This window comes from Peromyscus eremicus, chromosome 16_21, assembly GCF_949786415.1.
Source record: "Peromyscus eremicus chromosome 16_21, PerEre_H2_v1, whole genome shotgun sequence".
In the NCBI taxonomy this organism is placed as follows: Eukaryota; Metazoa; Chordata; class Mammalia; order Rodentia; family Cricetidae; genus Peromyscus; species Peromyscus eremicus.
The window spans coordinates 27,716,579-27,732,191 of NC_081432.1; the positions used below are offsets into that span (position 1 = coordinate 27,716,579).

General features: G+C 41.6%; 2 protein-coding genes across 2 annotated transcripts in view; both read left to right on the forward strand.

The window, feature by feature from the left end:
* LOC131926108 (sperm motility kinase X-like) overlaps window positions 1-15,613 on the forward strand; it is a 354,457-nt gene that overhangs the window by 291,734 nt on the left and 47,110 nt on the right. The gene's annotated exons all lie outside the window — the stretch shown is intronic.
* LOC131926105 (sperm motility kinase X-like) lies at window positions 506-1,618 on the forward strand. Its single transcript, XM_059281408.1, has one exon. It carries the CDS (start codon window positions 506-508, stop codon window positions 1,616-1,618), a length of 1,113 nt encoding a protein of 370 aa, XP_059137391.1.

Sequence of the window (15,613 nt, forward strand, 5' to 3'; positions counted from 1 at the left end):
GTGTTTTTCTTTTATCTGATATTAATAGTCATACACGTCTATATGTTCCTTTCATACTTTATAATTTCATGGGGTCCAATAGTTGAAACATCTCTGAAAGATCCTCAGGACTGTAGTTTTCTTGGGACATATCCTCTCATTTTTTCCATCATAAGTTTTTATCTTCAATCTCTTGATCACTTTGGGCCAGGATTTTTCATTTCGATACATTCTTGAAAAATGCCCAAGTCATTCTATCTCTGATCTCAGACTTTTTCTTTGCACATGTACAACATTAATTCCATATTTGATCTTTACTATGATTCCTCACCTAACGCTTGGAGGTTGTGTTCTAGTATTTCTATGTCCTTGACCTGCATCATTAGATTTTTTGGGATGTCCCACATTCCATGACAGAATTCATAGCACTAACCATCCATCCAAAAATTGCATTAACTATTCTCTTTCATGTTGTTTGTCCCAGGAATTGGCAACAAGGTAAAGTGTCCTAATTGAGCAGAACATCATGGCAAGACCCTTGGAAGAAAACATCCTTGAAAAGGATTTCAGGATCTTAACATCTCTAGCCTCTGGTGGATTTGGGGAGGTGAAGCTTGCCTGCCATCTTCCTACACATACACAGGTGGCTGTCAAGGTCCTGGAGAAGAAAAAGAATTCTCTGACTGACATCAACACTGAAGTAGAGATACTTCAATCTGTGGAACACAGAAACATAGTTCATTTCTTTCATGTTGTTGACACAAGTTCAACAACTTATCTGATCATGGAATATGTTTCAGGAAAGGACCTGGATATGTTCCTTGGGGACAGAGACTTTCTAAAGGAGGATGAGGTCAGACCAATATTCCAACAGGTCGTTTCAGGGGTTCATTTTCTCCACCAAAAACGAATTGCCCATCGTGATATTAAATTGGAAAATGTCCTTATTGACGGAGCTGGCAATGTCAAGCTCTGTGACTTTGGTATGGCCAGACAGCTGGCAGAGGGGCAGATGTTGGAGGAATTTTATGGCACCTTGGTCTATTTGGCTCCAGAGATTTTGGCAAGGAAACCGTATGATGGACTGGTGGGGGATATGTGGAGCTTGGGAGTCCTCCTATATGTACTGGTCACAGGACAATTTCCACATGAAGAAACCACCTTTGAAGGTATGTACAGGGTCATCACCACCACAAAGTATCCCATTCCTTACCACTTGTCAAAACCCTGCATCATCCTCATTGAACAATTACTCATGGTCCCCAACCAGCACAGAATAACCATATGTCAGCTCCAGGAAAGCGGATGGCTGGGCAACATTAAAGAACATGCAGCACCTGAAACTAAGGAAATCCTTCCGAAGGTCATGGAGACAATGTGCACCATGGGCTACACCCATGAGGAGATTGTATCATCTCTGAACCACAAGCAACCCAATAACCTAATGGCAACCTTCAATATCCTCAAATACAAACTGAGCTGTTGGGATAGCCATCAGCAGTATCAGGATCCCTGCTTAAATGGCAACACTGAAGGTGCCTTTCAGCCCTTACTCCCTTTGAAGAGAAAAGCCAGTGAACCTGCCTTTCCAACAAGTATAGGAGATGGGAAGAGACGCAAGATACACCATTCTCAATAGACAGTTAAGGCAGGAAAAAAGACCTGTTCAGTTGAAACAGTTACAGAAGGTGGTGTCCTGATTGTGAATGTCATCAACAGTGCTGCAGGGCACATTGCAGTCAACAGGAATTCTGTGGAGAGCCTGACTGGTGATCTCTCCTCAGGTGAATCAACCCTGGATGGAACACACACATGGTGTCTGAACATAGGCTTCTCCACAGAGAAATCATTTTTTGGGCCCAACAAGTCCAATGACCAGTGTGTTGCTTGAGAATTTCTCTCCAGCTCCCGCCACCAAGTCCCGCCAGTCCCAGAGCCCATTTATAAAATAAACATATAGACTCTTACATTATTTAAACTGCTTGGCCATTAGCTCAAGCCTGTTATTGTCTAGCTCTTACTCTTATATTTAGCCCATTTCTATTAATCTTTACTTTGCCACATGGCTCGTGGCTTACCGGGATCTTCCCATGCGGCTTGTCATGATGACGGCTGGCAGTGTCTCTCTCTCCGCCTTCCACTTCCCAGAATTCTTTTCCTTGTCCCACCTATACTTCCTGCCTAGCCAATGGCCAATCAGTGATTTATTTATTGACCAATCAGCAACATACTTGACATACAGACCACAGCACCAGTGCCAAGATGAACCTACAACAACTGGATCCATGTCACTCAGGGGATGGAAGGTGATGAAGAAGACAATTTCCCATGCACTGAGAGTACTGTTTTCCATGCTCCAAGCCCACTTCATTGTGAGCCCTGAATCCCTGTGTAAGCTACAAAGAAATGAGAGGACTGTGCATTGCATTAGATGCCCAGTTCTTTGGCTGCCAAGATGTTCTCCTCCATTGTATCTTGACTATATTATAATATTAATACATATTCTTTCATAAATCACAAACATAGTACCTCAGAGGGCACCTGCCAGGTATATCTCCCCTATAGTCAAAAGCACACACAAACAAACACTCACATGAATGCATGAATACATACAACTTGGTGTCAGAGTCTGGTAGGTATACAACCATGAATTCTAAGAGTTCCATATTGCTAATGTTCAGGACCTACCCGGTACCACATTTTCTACAAACAAAGCCCCAAATATGCATATAGGTCTGTGTATCAGGTCTTGCTAGGTATTCCCTCCCCCACTGCAATAGCAAAACCCCTCTCTTGTCTCTCCTCTCTCTCACTTTCTTTACACAGACACACACACACACACACACACACAGACACACACACACACACACACACACACACACACACACAAATCTAGATTACAAGTCTCATTAGATATGTCCTGTTTACAAAATGATTGCCATACAAACTTTAGTTCACAGTCTCTTCTAGGTAGTCTCTCGCTTATAGTAAAAGCCCAACATATGCAAACAAATCTACATTTCAGGTCCTGCTACATAACACTTCTTTCCCAACTTTAGTCCCCATTATGTAGTTGTTACAACCTACTACATAAACCCCTGCCTACCCATCATAGTCCCCACGTTTAAACCAGGGACATGTCATGTCCTGATATGTTTCTCTCCAATTAAGCTCCACAAACACATGCAGGGCTAGGTGTCAGGCACTGCACAGTAGCCCATGTCCTACATCCAAAGAACTACTATCACATGATAGGGTAGTTGCCAGGTCCTACTGTGTATACCCTCTCAAACAGCTACAGCCCTCACACAGGTGTGTTTCAGCTCCTGATAGGTGCAAATTTTTGTATAACAAAACCACACAGAAACAGATGATAATTAACACACAGCATGCCATCTTTGTTAGGGTTTCTTTTGCTGTGAAGAGACACCATGACAACTTACCAAGAAAACATGTAATTGCGTCGCTTACAGCTTCAGAGCTTTAGTCTAGCATCATCATGAAAAGACATGGTGGCATGCAGGCAGACACGGGACTGAAGAAGGAGCTGAGAGTGAATAAGGAGCCACAACTTGATACTGCAAACAACAGGAAGTGGTCTGAGACACTGGGCATGGCTTCAGCACATATGCAAACTTGAGCCTATCTCAGTAGAGATGCTCTTCCTCCAAGGAGGCCACACCTACTCCAACAAAGCCACACATCTTAATAAGGCCACTCCCTAGGAACTTATGCAGGCTGTTTACACTCAAACAACCACAATCCCGTGCCTGGACCCCATATCCTGTAGCAATAACATAAGCAAAATTTATTTATTTTAACTTAAAAAAGTCTCCACTTTATATCACAATCTCAAAAGTTTTTTAATATCCAAACTTCCAAGTGTCTTCTGAAATTCATGCAATCTTTTAACTCTAATCCCCTATAAAATCAAAATCAAGAAACAGACCTCATCCTTCCAACATATAATGGCACAGGATACACATTATTGTCTAAAATACAGGGAAGGGAAAAGTGAGCAAATTCTAGACCAAAGAAGATCAAAACCAGCTGGGCAAACTCCAAACTCTGCATCTCCCAGTCTGATGTCAAAAAAGCTCTTCAGATACCCAACTGCTTTCAGCCTTGCTGACTGCAACATACTTCTTTCTCTTGGGCTGGTTGTACTCCCTATAAGTCACTGTCCTTGGCAGGTATCCTACCCATAGCTCTGGAATGTCAAACATCTAGGGGTAGTCTAGGCACTCTAGGCTTCACATTCACAGCTTCATGCAATGACCTCTATATGCCTCCATTCAGACACATCCCTGACACATGCCTGGCTTTAATGGCCTTGGTTAGTTGGGGAGGGAGAATCCATAATGTCTTTCTTCTACTCTTGACTCTAAAGCGAGAACCATGTAGCCAAACTGCCTAGTTCTGCTGCTTACTGGGGCTGGAACATGGTCCCCTTGTTCAAGTACATCATAACCAGATTTCTGTTTTCCATGGTTTCCTTCACTGTGTGTGCTTGTCTGCTCTGGAAATAAGTCTGTAGACAGGACTGGTATAAAGCTCAGTGATCAACCAGCTTTTGCTTCTCTAGAGTCGGCATTAATGTCCTGTTCCACTATTCGTGGCTTGAAGCTTTTCTTTAATTTTTTTTCACTATTTAGAAACTTAACTGGGAGGGATCTTGCCCTGATGTTACCACTCTTTTTTTCCATTTCTTAATCTTTTTATCTTCTTGAACACAGGGATAGAGTGGGAAAACAATGAAAGAGGTACCATGATAGAGGGAGATATCATGGGAATAGAGAGAAACCCAGTGCTAGGGAAGTTTCCAGGAATCCCCAAGGATGATCCCAGCTTGGACTATTAGAAACAGTAAACTGGCTTGCCCTATAGATCAGACCGGTGAATACCTTGTCTATCACAGAGCTCTTCTGTAATGACTGATGTAAGAAGATGCAGAGATCCAAGGCCAAACACCATGCAGAGCTTCAGAGGTCTAGTCAAAGAGAGAGAAGAGGGATTTTATGAACAAGTGCATCAGGATCATGATAGGGAAACCTGCAGGGATGACCAAACCAAACTAGTGGGAACTCATGCAAGTTGGATCAATGGCTGTGGAGCCTACATGGGACTGGACTAGGCCCTCTGCATGACAAGACATTATGTAGCTTTATCTACTTGGTGGGCCCCTGGAGGTAGGATCATAATCCATCCATGGTGCATGAGCAGGCTTTTTGGAGCTCACTACCTATGATGGGACACTTCATGCAGCCTTGAGGCAGGGGGAACGACATGGATGTGCCTCTACTGGATGTGCCTCCCCATTGGAGGCCCTTGCCTTCTTGTAGGAATAGAGGGGGATGGGTAAGGAGGGCAAAGCTGGGGGGAGGATACAGGAGGGAAGAGGGAGGGGTTTTTGATTGGTATGTAAAATGAATAAATATTTATCTTATTAAAAAAATTTCTGGGATTGGAGAGATTGCTCAGAGGTTAAGGACACTGGCTGCTCTTCCAGAAGTCCTGAGTTCAATTCCCAGCAACCACATGGTGGCTCACAACCATCTACAGAGATCTATGAGATCTAGTGCCCTCTTTTGGCCTGCAGGCATACATGCATACAGAACACTGTAGCTGTATACATAATAAATAAATCTTTAAAAAAAATTCGTAAGTTGAAAAAACAGAAGAATCCAAAGGAACCTGACTCAAAAAAAAAAAAAAAAGCCAAAATGTCATCCACCGTGATCCACCCTGATCAAACAGCTTTCATTCAGAGATGTATATAGATCATTCAAGACACATATATCAATAAAATGATCCACCATACAAACAAAGTGAAAGACATATCCACATATTCATCTCATTAGGTGCAGAAAAGGCCTTTGACAAAATCCAACATCCCTTCATGATAAAAGTCCTGAAGAGTTTAGGGAGACAGGATACTTACCAAAACAGAATAGAGACAGGCTACAGCAAGTCTAAAACTAACCTCAAATTAAATGGAGAGTAATTCAAAGCAATTCTACTGAAATCAGTAAAAAGACAGGTTTTCTAATCTCTCCATACCTCTTCAATACAGGACTTGATGTCTTAGCTAGAGCAAGAAGACAACTGAAGGAGATCGAGGGGACATAATGGGAAAGGACAAGGTTAAAGTAGCTTTATTTGCCAATGATATCATAGTATACATAAGTGATCATAAAGTTTCCACTCAAACTTCTACAGCTGATACACTCTTTCCACAAAGAAGCTTTATACAAATTATTTTACAAAAATCAGTAGTCCTCCTATATAAAATAGAAAGCCAACTGAGAAAAAAATCAGGGAAACAATACCATTCACAACAGCCTCAAATAGTATAAAATAAAAGTAACCAAGAAAGTGAAGAATATTCATGATTGAAAAAAAAAAGAAAAAAGAAGATATCAGAAGATGGAAAGGTCTCCCATTCTCATGGACCTGTAGGATTAATATAATAAAAAGAGTCATCCTATCATAAGCAATGTATAAACTCAATACAACCCCCATTAAAAGTCCAAAGCAATTTTTCACAGATTTTGAAAGGATAATTTTCAGCTTCATATGGAAAAACAAAAAACCTAGGATTACTAAAAGTATCCAGAATCATAAATTATGTGTAAGAGATACAACTTTTTTTAGTTGTTCTACAGATTTACAGTCATAAATCGGAGAATTGCATGAACCACAAAAACACATGTGCTGATCAATGTAATCAAATTGAGGACCAACACATAAAGCCACACACCTATGGACACCAGATTTTTGAGAGAGAATCCAGAAAAACACACTGGAAATTTGACAACATCTTCAACTAATGATACTGGTCAAACTGGATGGCTGAAAGTAGAAAAATCCAAATAGATGCATATTGATCAACCTGTACAAAACTCAACTGGAAATAGACAAAAGATCTCACCATAAAAACAGATACACAGAACCTGATAGAAGATAAAATGGAGAATAGCCTTGGACTCGTTGGCACAGGAAAACTTTCTGAAGAGTGTACTGTTAGTACACATACTAAGATCAGCAATTAGTAAATTGAACTCATGAAACTGAGATGCTTCTGCACAGCAAAGGACACTGTCCTTCAAAGTGTCAGCCTATAGAATGGGATAAGATTATCACTAACTACACATCCAACAGAGGGATAATATTTACAATATATAAAGAAATCATTAACTAGATATCAAAAGAAGAATACTCCATCTAAAAATTGGGTACAACCTAAACAGAATTTTCAAAGAAAGAAACTCCATTGAATGTGAAATACTTAAAGAAATGTTCTGAAGTCCTGCATGACTGATGGGAGCTCTGTAAGATGAATTGCTAAATGGTGTTATTAATAAAAATTCCTGAGCCAGATGTTGTGGTCAAAACTGAGAGATCAGAGAAGCACAAAGGTGCCACCCACATTCTGACCGCTAGCAAATCCTCAGCCAAAGAGAGAGCTACTTCCTGTATATTCACGCCTTTATGCCTTTCTGTATTCTGACACCTTACTTCCTCACTCCTCCCAGCTACATCACTTCCTCTTTCCACACAACTCTATCACTTCCTGTCTGTCTGTACAGACCTCCAGACCTCTTTGGTTAACTAGCACTGGGATTAAAGGCGTGAGCCACCACACATGGCTCCATTTCAGTGTGGATTGAACTCACAGATATCCAGATGATTCTCTGCCTCCTGAATACTAGGATTAAAGGTGTGTACTATCACTGCCTGAGCTCTATGTTTAATATATTGGCTGACTTTTTCCACTGATTCCCAGATAAGCTTTATTGAAGTGCACAAATAAAATATCACCAAAGAGTTCTAAGCAGGCTGATCAACTCTGGTGCTACCAGGGCACAGATCCAGTGCTTTGAGTCCATCAACCCCAACAATTGCTCCATCTACAAACTGCTGGAGCACATGGAGGAGCTGGTCTTGCAGAACCTGTTGTCAACCCTAAATAGCCCAGGTCCTAGGTGCACCTGCCAGACCCTAACTTGGGGCTGATGTGCTGTGGCAGCACTGCTTGCCCTGCTGGGAGACACATCTGGTAATGTTGTGGGGTGGGACAGGACAGTGGCACTTCCTGTGGGATACAAGCATAAGGGTGAGCCTGGCAAGCCTTGGGGAGGCCAACATCAAGGAAAGAGAGGTGGGTGGCAGCCTGTAATTCACAGGAACATTCCACCCACCACGCCCTATCCCAAAGCCCTATCTAATCATAATCTCCCATGACTCTGAGCAACAGCAGGATATCTGAGATGAGTCCCAGTGCTGGTGCAGTGTTTATGGTCCAAAAGAAAACAGATATTACCAGGTGGTGGTGGCTCTGGGCTTTAATCTTATCATTCTCAAGGCAGAGGCAGGTAGATCTCTTTGCAGTTCAAGGCCAACCTGGTTTCCAAATGAAGTTCTAGGATAACCAGAGCTGTTACTCAGAGAAACCTTCTCTCAAATAAACAAACCAAGAAAGTAAAGAAAAAAACAACATCAGACAAACTGGACCAATGATTAGCGTAATCCAATATTTGCATGTAAAGCTGACTGGGCACAATAATATACTGTGTGACATGTTGCATTTCTGAGAGGGAAGCTAAAAACTTCACATCTTCAAATTAAATCAGAAAGCAGAGAGAGTTAATGGAGAAGGCTAGGGTAGTTATTGTCCTTAATCTTAAGCACAATCCCTGGGATGAAGTTCTGCCACTGTGATGGCTATTTTTGGTTGTCAACTTGACTGCATCTGGAATGAACTACAATCCAGAAATGGAGGACACACTTGAGAGAGATTATTATTATTATTATTATCATCATCATCATCATCATTATTATTATTATTATTATTATTATTATTATTATTTGCTTAGTTTGTTCTGGATCAAGAACAGGGAAACACTTACCTTTATTGAGGATCTCTAGGTGTTAAGACACACACCTTTAATCCAGATCTTGAGGCAAGAAGACACACCTTTAATTTTGGCCACACCTTGTGCAGGATGACTATATAAGGCCATGGAAGAAAGGGGATTTTGCTCATTTCTCCCTTACCCTTGCCTTGTTACCAAGCCCATTCTTTCAGTGGAATTCGTTCCTACTTCTTTGGGATTCCAGCAAATACTGAAGACCAGCCAAGAGATCCAGCTTTGTGGACCAAGCCTCTCCTGGATTCAGCGACTTTCAGTTCAAGACACCCATTGTTGGATTAGCGGGACTGCAGCCTGTAAGTAATTCCAATAAACTCCAGAGAGAGAGGAAGAAGGTGAATGAATCATTGTATAAGTTAATCTGTTGTTTTTGAGAACACAATGGCTCTACCACCTTAGGTTTTTCAAATAGGCCAAAAACTGAGTGGGCAAATGCCCAGGCTGTAGGGACAATTCTCATGCAAACTACCTTGGTGGTGTTGTTTACCTTATCTCAGGCCTTTTGAGCACTTGTTGTCCAGTAGCTTGTGTTGCTTGCAAAGTTGTGGAAGCCACAGAGGTGAAGCTTTCTAGGAGTAAGTCACTGGTGGACAGAGAACTCCTAATGCAATGTCACAACATACCTAACTAAGCCGTAGTGCAAATAAACCGTTCCTCTCCAGTATTCAGTTTTAAGTGGGCCTTGATCATAGCCATGATAAAAATTAACAAGGGCTCTCTTATGGTACAGATGCTGAGAAAAAAAAAAAAAAACAATCTGACAAGTCATGATTGGCTGGTTGGTTATGGTGAAATTACAAAGAGGCAGTAGGAAGAATACTAGATACTAGTCCATCAGGGGCACTTGCCTGCAGCTGGCCCTTGTCCTTGTACATTGGAGTCACTGTTGGATGGCTACACAGCAGGGAAAATGGAACAATGGTCCTGATAGATTTACAGTTCTCTGATCAACTGGACCTCAATATAGTGAGGATGTTTCCAATTTTGTTGGTTTTGCTCCCTCGGATTTATTTTTACTGCTTGATATTTATATTTATAGTGTTGGTTTATGTTCTAGGGTTAATTTGTGCCTGTATTGTCCCATTCTTCATTAATTGTTACCCTATCAATTTTGAAAATTAAGTGTCTTATTTCCATTTTGATTCATTTTACTGTATTTAAACATATTTAAGTATATGCCACACATACCCAAATTGATTTTACCATGTGATGATATTTTGTGTCCCTTAGTAAAATTTGCTTGGTGATCAGAGAAGAGAAAAAGCCACTAGATTAAAAATAGAGACCAGGCAGTGGTGGTACATACCTTTACTCTTTGCACTCGGGAGGCAGAGATTAGTCTGGATCTCTGTGAGTGCAAAGACACCCTGGAGTACATGAGATTGAATCAGTCTAGGAGAGAAACAGAGCCAGGAAGTAGTGGCACAACCTTTAATCCAGTACTTGGGAATCAAATGCCTTTAATCCCAGCACTAGAGATCTCATGCCTTTGCTTGGGAAGCACCTATATCTTTAATTCCAGCACTAGGAAGGAAGTGATAGCTGGGAAGAGAAAAGTATAGAAGGCATGAGGAGACAGGAACTACAGCTTTTCAGGCCGAGGAGTCCTGGTGATAAGACAGGGCAGGGGCTTGTTCCTTTGTCTCTCTGATCTTTCAGCATTTACCCCAAAATCTGTCTCCAGGACTTTTCTTAAAAGACCTACTAGATTTCCTACTACAAAACATTTTCATATATGCCTGTACATTGCCTTGATCATATTTCCCTGCACTATTTCATTACTTCTACCATATCTTTGTGACGGGTAATATGAGATTTACAAAAACTCAGCCTCCTCCTTCCTCATGACCCAAAAGAGACAAGGTGTATTCTATTTCTTTTTGTGGACCTGCTTTGTCTCACATGAAACTACATCTAGTTTTAACTTTTTCCTTATATCACAACAGAACACTAGTCATGGTGCTGAGTGTGGACCATTCTCCACACTCTCCATATTCACTATGATGTTTTCCAATTTGATTGTTACTAATTTTACTTTTTTTTCTGGAGCTGATGACAGAACCCAGGGCCTTGTGCTTTTTTTTACAAACTATATTCTTCAAGGACAGCTGTTTGTACATTCTTTATTTGGTTGTGGCCTCAGGGTAATACCAGCACTGAGATCAGTTTGAATACATTCCTTAGCTTTCTTTTTCTGTAACATTATTGTTTGCCTTAATTTGGGTTTCTGTTGCTGAAAAAAAAATTCACGACTGAACAACAAAGAAACAAAACAAAAACACAGAAAAATAAAGTTGGGAAGGAACAGGTTTATTGAACTTTTGCTTGCAAGATTGTTGTTCATCTCCAATCAAAGCCAAGACAGCAACTCAGGCTGCTGGAGGCAGGAGATTATGCAGAGGCCAGGGAAGGGTGCTGCTTACTTGATTGCTACCCCTGGCTTACTCAGCCTGCTTTTTATAGAACCCAGGACCACCAGCGCAAAGATAGCACCACTCACAATGGGCAAGTGCCTCCCCCGTAGTCACTAGTTGAGAGAATGCCAGACAGCTGGATCTCATGGAGACATGTCATCAATTGAAGTCCCCTCCTCTCTGATGAATCTAGTTTGTGTCAGGTTGACCAGCAAGTTCCCCAGCACAGTGTTCGTTCTTCTCCAAAGTGTAGATAGATTCAGGGAATCCAAGAAGCCTGGGCTCTACTTGGCTTGAAGCCAATTTTGTTACCAACCACACCTGTGGCTTATGACTCAAGTCTTTAAGTGTTTTTCTTTTATCTGATATTAATAGTCATACACGTCTATATGTTCCTTTCATACTTTATAATTTCATGGGGTCCAATAGTTGAAACATCTCTGAAAGATCCTCAGGACTGTAGTTTTCTTGGGACATATCCTCTCATTTTTTCCATCATAAGTTTTTATCTTCAATCTCTTGATCACTTTGGGCCAGGATTTTTCATTTCGATACATTCTTGAAAAATGCCCAAGTCATTCTATCTCTGATCTCAGACTTTTTCTTTGCACATGTACAACATTAATTCCATATTTGATCTTTACTATGATTCCTCACCTAACGCTTGGAGGTTGTGTTCTAGTATTTCTATGTCCTTGACCTGCATCATTAGATTTTTTGGGATGTCCCACATTCCATGACAGAATTCATAGCACTAACCATCCATCCAAAAATTGCATTAACTATTCTCTTTCATGTTGTTTGTCCCAGGAATTGGCAACAAGGTAAAGTGTCCTAATTGAGCAGAACATCATGGCAAGACCCTTGGAAGAAAACATCCTTGAAAAGGATTTCAGGATCTTAACATCTCTAGCCTCTGTGGATTTGGGGAGGTGAAGCTTGCCTGCCATCTTCCTACACAAACACAGGTGGCTGTCAAGGTCCTGGAGAAGAAAAAGAATTCTCTGACTGACATCAACACTGAAGTAGAGATACTTCAATCTGTGGAACACAGAAACATAGTCATTTCTTTCATGTTGTTGACACAAGTTCCAACAACTTATCTGATCATGGAATATGTTTCAGGAAAGGACCTGGATATGTTCCTTGGGGACAGAGACTTTCTAAAGGAGGATGAGGTCAGACCAATATTCCAACAGGTCGTTTCAGGGGTTCATTTTCTCCACCAAAAACGAATTGCCCATCGTGATATTAAATTGGAAAATGTCCTTATTGACGGAGCTGGCAATGTCAAGCTCTGTGACTTTGGTATGGCCAGACAGCTGGCAGAGGGGCAGATGTTGGAGGAATTTATGCACCTTGGTCTATTTGGCTCCAGAGATTTTGGCAAGGAAACCGTTGATGGACTGGTGGGGGATATGTGGAGCTGGGAGTCCTCCTATATGTACTGGTCACAGGACAATTTCCACATGAAGAAACCACCTTTGAAGGTATGTACAGGGTCATCACCACCACAAAGTATCCCATTCCTTACCACTTGTCAAACACCCCTGACATCATCCTCATTGAACAATTACTCATGGTCCCCAACCAGCACAGAATAACCATATGTCAGCTCCAGGAAAGCGGATGGCTGGGCAACATTAAAGAACATGCAGCACCCTGAAACTAAGGAAATCCTTCAAAGGTCATGGAGACATGTGTACCATGGGCTACACCCATGAGGAGATTGTATCATCTCTGAACCACAAGCAACCAAATAACCTAATGGGCAACCTTCAATATCCTCAAATACAAACTGAGCTGTGGGGGACAGCCATCAGCAGTATATCAGGATCCCTGCTTAAATGGCAACACTGAAGGTGCCTTTCAGCCCTTACTCCCTTTGAAGAGAAAAGCCAGTGAACTGCCTTTCCAACAAGTATAGGAGATGGGAAGAGACGCAAGATACACCATTCTCAATAGACAGTTAAGGCAGGAAAAAAGACCTGTTCAGTTGAAACAGTTACAGAAGGTGGTGTCCTGATTGTGAATGTCATCAACAGTGCTGCAGGGCACATTGCAGTCAACAGGAATTCTGTGGAGAGCTGACTGGTGATCTCTCCTCAGGTGAATCAACCCTGGATGGAACACACACATGGTGTCTGAACATAGGCTTCTCCACAGAGAAATCATTTTTTGGGCCCAACAAGTCAATGACCAGTGTGTTGCTTGAGAATTTCTCTCCAGCTCCCGCCACCAAGTCCCGCCAGTCCCAGAGCCCATTTATAAATAAACATATAGACTCTAACATTATTTAAACTGCTTGGCCATTAGCTCAAGCCTGTTATTGTCCTAGCTCTTACTCTTATATTTAGCCCATTTCTATTAATCTTTACTTTGCCACATGGCTCGTGCTTACCGGGATCTTCCCATGCGGCTTGTCATGATGACGGCTGGCAGTGTCTCTCTCTCCGCCTTCCACTTCCCAGAATTCTTTTCCCTTGTCCCACCTATACTTCCTGCCTAGCCAATGGCCAATCAGTGATTTATTTATTGACCAATCAGCAACATACTTGACATACAGACCACAGCCACCAGTGCCAAGATGAACCTACAACAACTGGATCCATGTCACTCAGGGGATGGAAGGTGATGAAGAAGACAATTTCCCATGCACTGAGAGTACTGTTTTCCATGCTCCAAGCCCACTTCATTGTGAGCCCTGAATCCCTGTGTAAGCTACAAAGAATGAGAGGACTGTGCATTGCATTAGATGCCAGTTCTTGGCTTGCCAAGATGTTCTCCTCCATTGTATCTTGACTATATTATAATATTAATACATATTCTTTTCATAAATCACAAACATAGTACCTCAGAGGGCACCTGCCAGGTATATCTCCCCTATAGTCAAAAGCACACACAAACAAACACTCACATGAATGCATGAATACATACAACTTGGTGTCAGAGTCTGGTAGGTATACAACCATGAATTCTAAGAGTTCCATATTGCCTAATGTTCAGGACCTACCCGGTACCACATTTTCTACAAACAAAGCCCCAAATATGCATATAGGTCTGTGTATCAGGTCTTGCTAGGTATTCCTCCCCCACTGCAATAGCAAAACCCCTCTCTTGTCTCTCCTCTCTCTCACTTTCTTTACACAGACACACACACACACACACACAGACACACACACACACACACACACACACACACACACACACACACAAATCTAGATTACAAGTCTCATTAGATATGTCTGTTTACAAAATGATTGCCATACAAACTTTAGTTCACAGTCTCTTCTAGGTAGTCTCTCGCTTATAGTAAAAGCCCAACATATCGCAAACAAATCTACATTTCAGGTCCTGCTACATACACTTCTTTCCCAACTTTAGTCCCCATTATGTAGTTGTTACAACCTACTACATAAACCCCTGCCTACCCATCATAGTCCCCACGTTTAAACCAGGGACATGTCATGTCCTGATATGTTTCTCTCCAATTAAGCTCCACAAACACATGCAGGGCTAGGTGTCAGGCACTGCACAGTAGCCCATGTCCTACATCCAAAGAACTACTATCACATGATAGGGTAGTTGCCAGGTCCTACTGTGTATACCCTCTCAAACAGCTACAGCCCTCACACAGGTGTGTTTCAGCTCCTGATAGGTGCAAATTTTTGTATAACAAAACCACACAGAAACAGATGATAATTAACACACAGCATGCCATCTTTGTTAGGGTTTCTTTTGCTGTGAAGAGACACCATGACAACTTACCAAGAAAACATGTAAATTGCGTCGCTTACAGCTTCAGAGCTTTAGTCTAGCATCATCATGAAAAGACATGGTGGCATGCAGGCAGACACGGGACTGAAGAAGGAGCTGAGAGTGAATAAGGAGCCACAACTTGATACTGCAAACAACAGGAAGTGGTCTGAGGGACACTGGGCATGGCTTCAGCACATATGCAAACTTGAGCCTATCTCAGTAGAGATGCTCCTTCCTCAAGGAGGCCACACCTACTCCAACAAAGCCACACATCTTAATAAGGCCACTCCCTAGGAACTTATGCAGGCTGTTTACACTCAAACAAACCACAATCCCGTGCCTGGACCCCATATCCTGTAGCAATAACATAAGCAAAATTTATTTATTTTAACTTAAAAAGTCTCCACTTTATATCACAATCTCAAAAGTTTTTTAATATCCAAACTTCCAAGTGTCTTCGAAATTCATGCAATCTTTTAACTCTAATCCCCTATAAAATCAAAATCAAGAAACAGACCTCATCCTTCC

Bases quoted from the DNA above. Each gene is read 5' to 3' on its own strand.
- LOC131926105 (XM_059281408.1), top strand. From the start codon at position 506: ATGGCAAGACCCTTGGAAGAAAACATCCTTGAAAAGGATTTCAGGATC.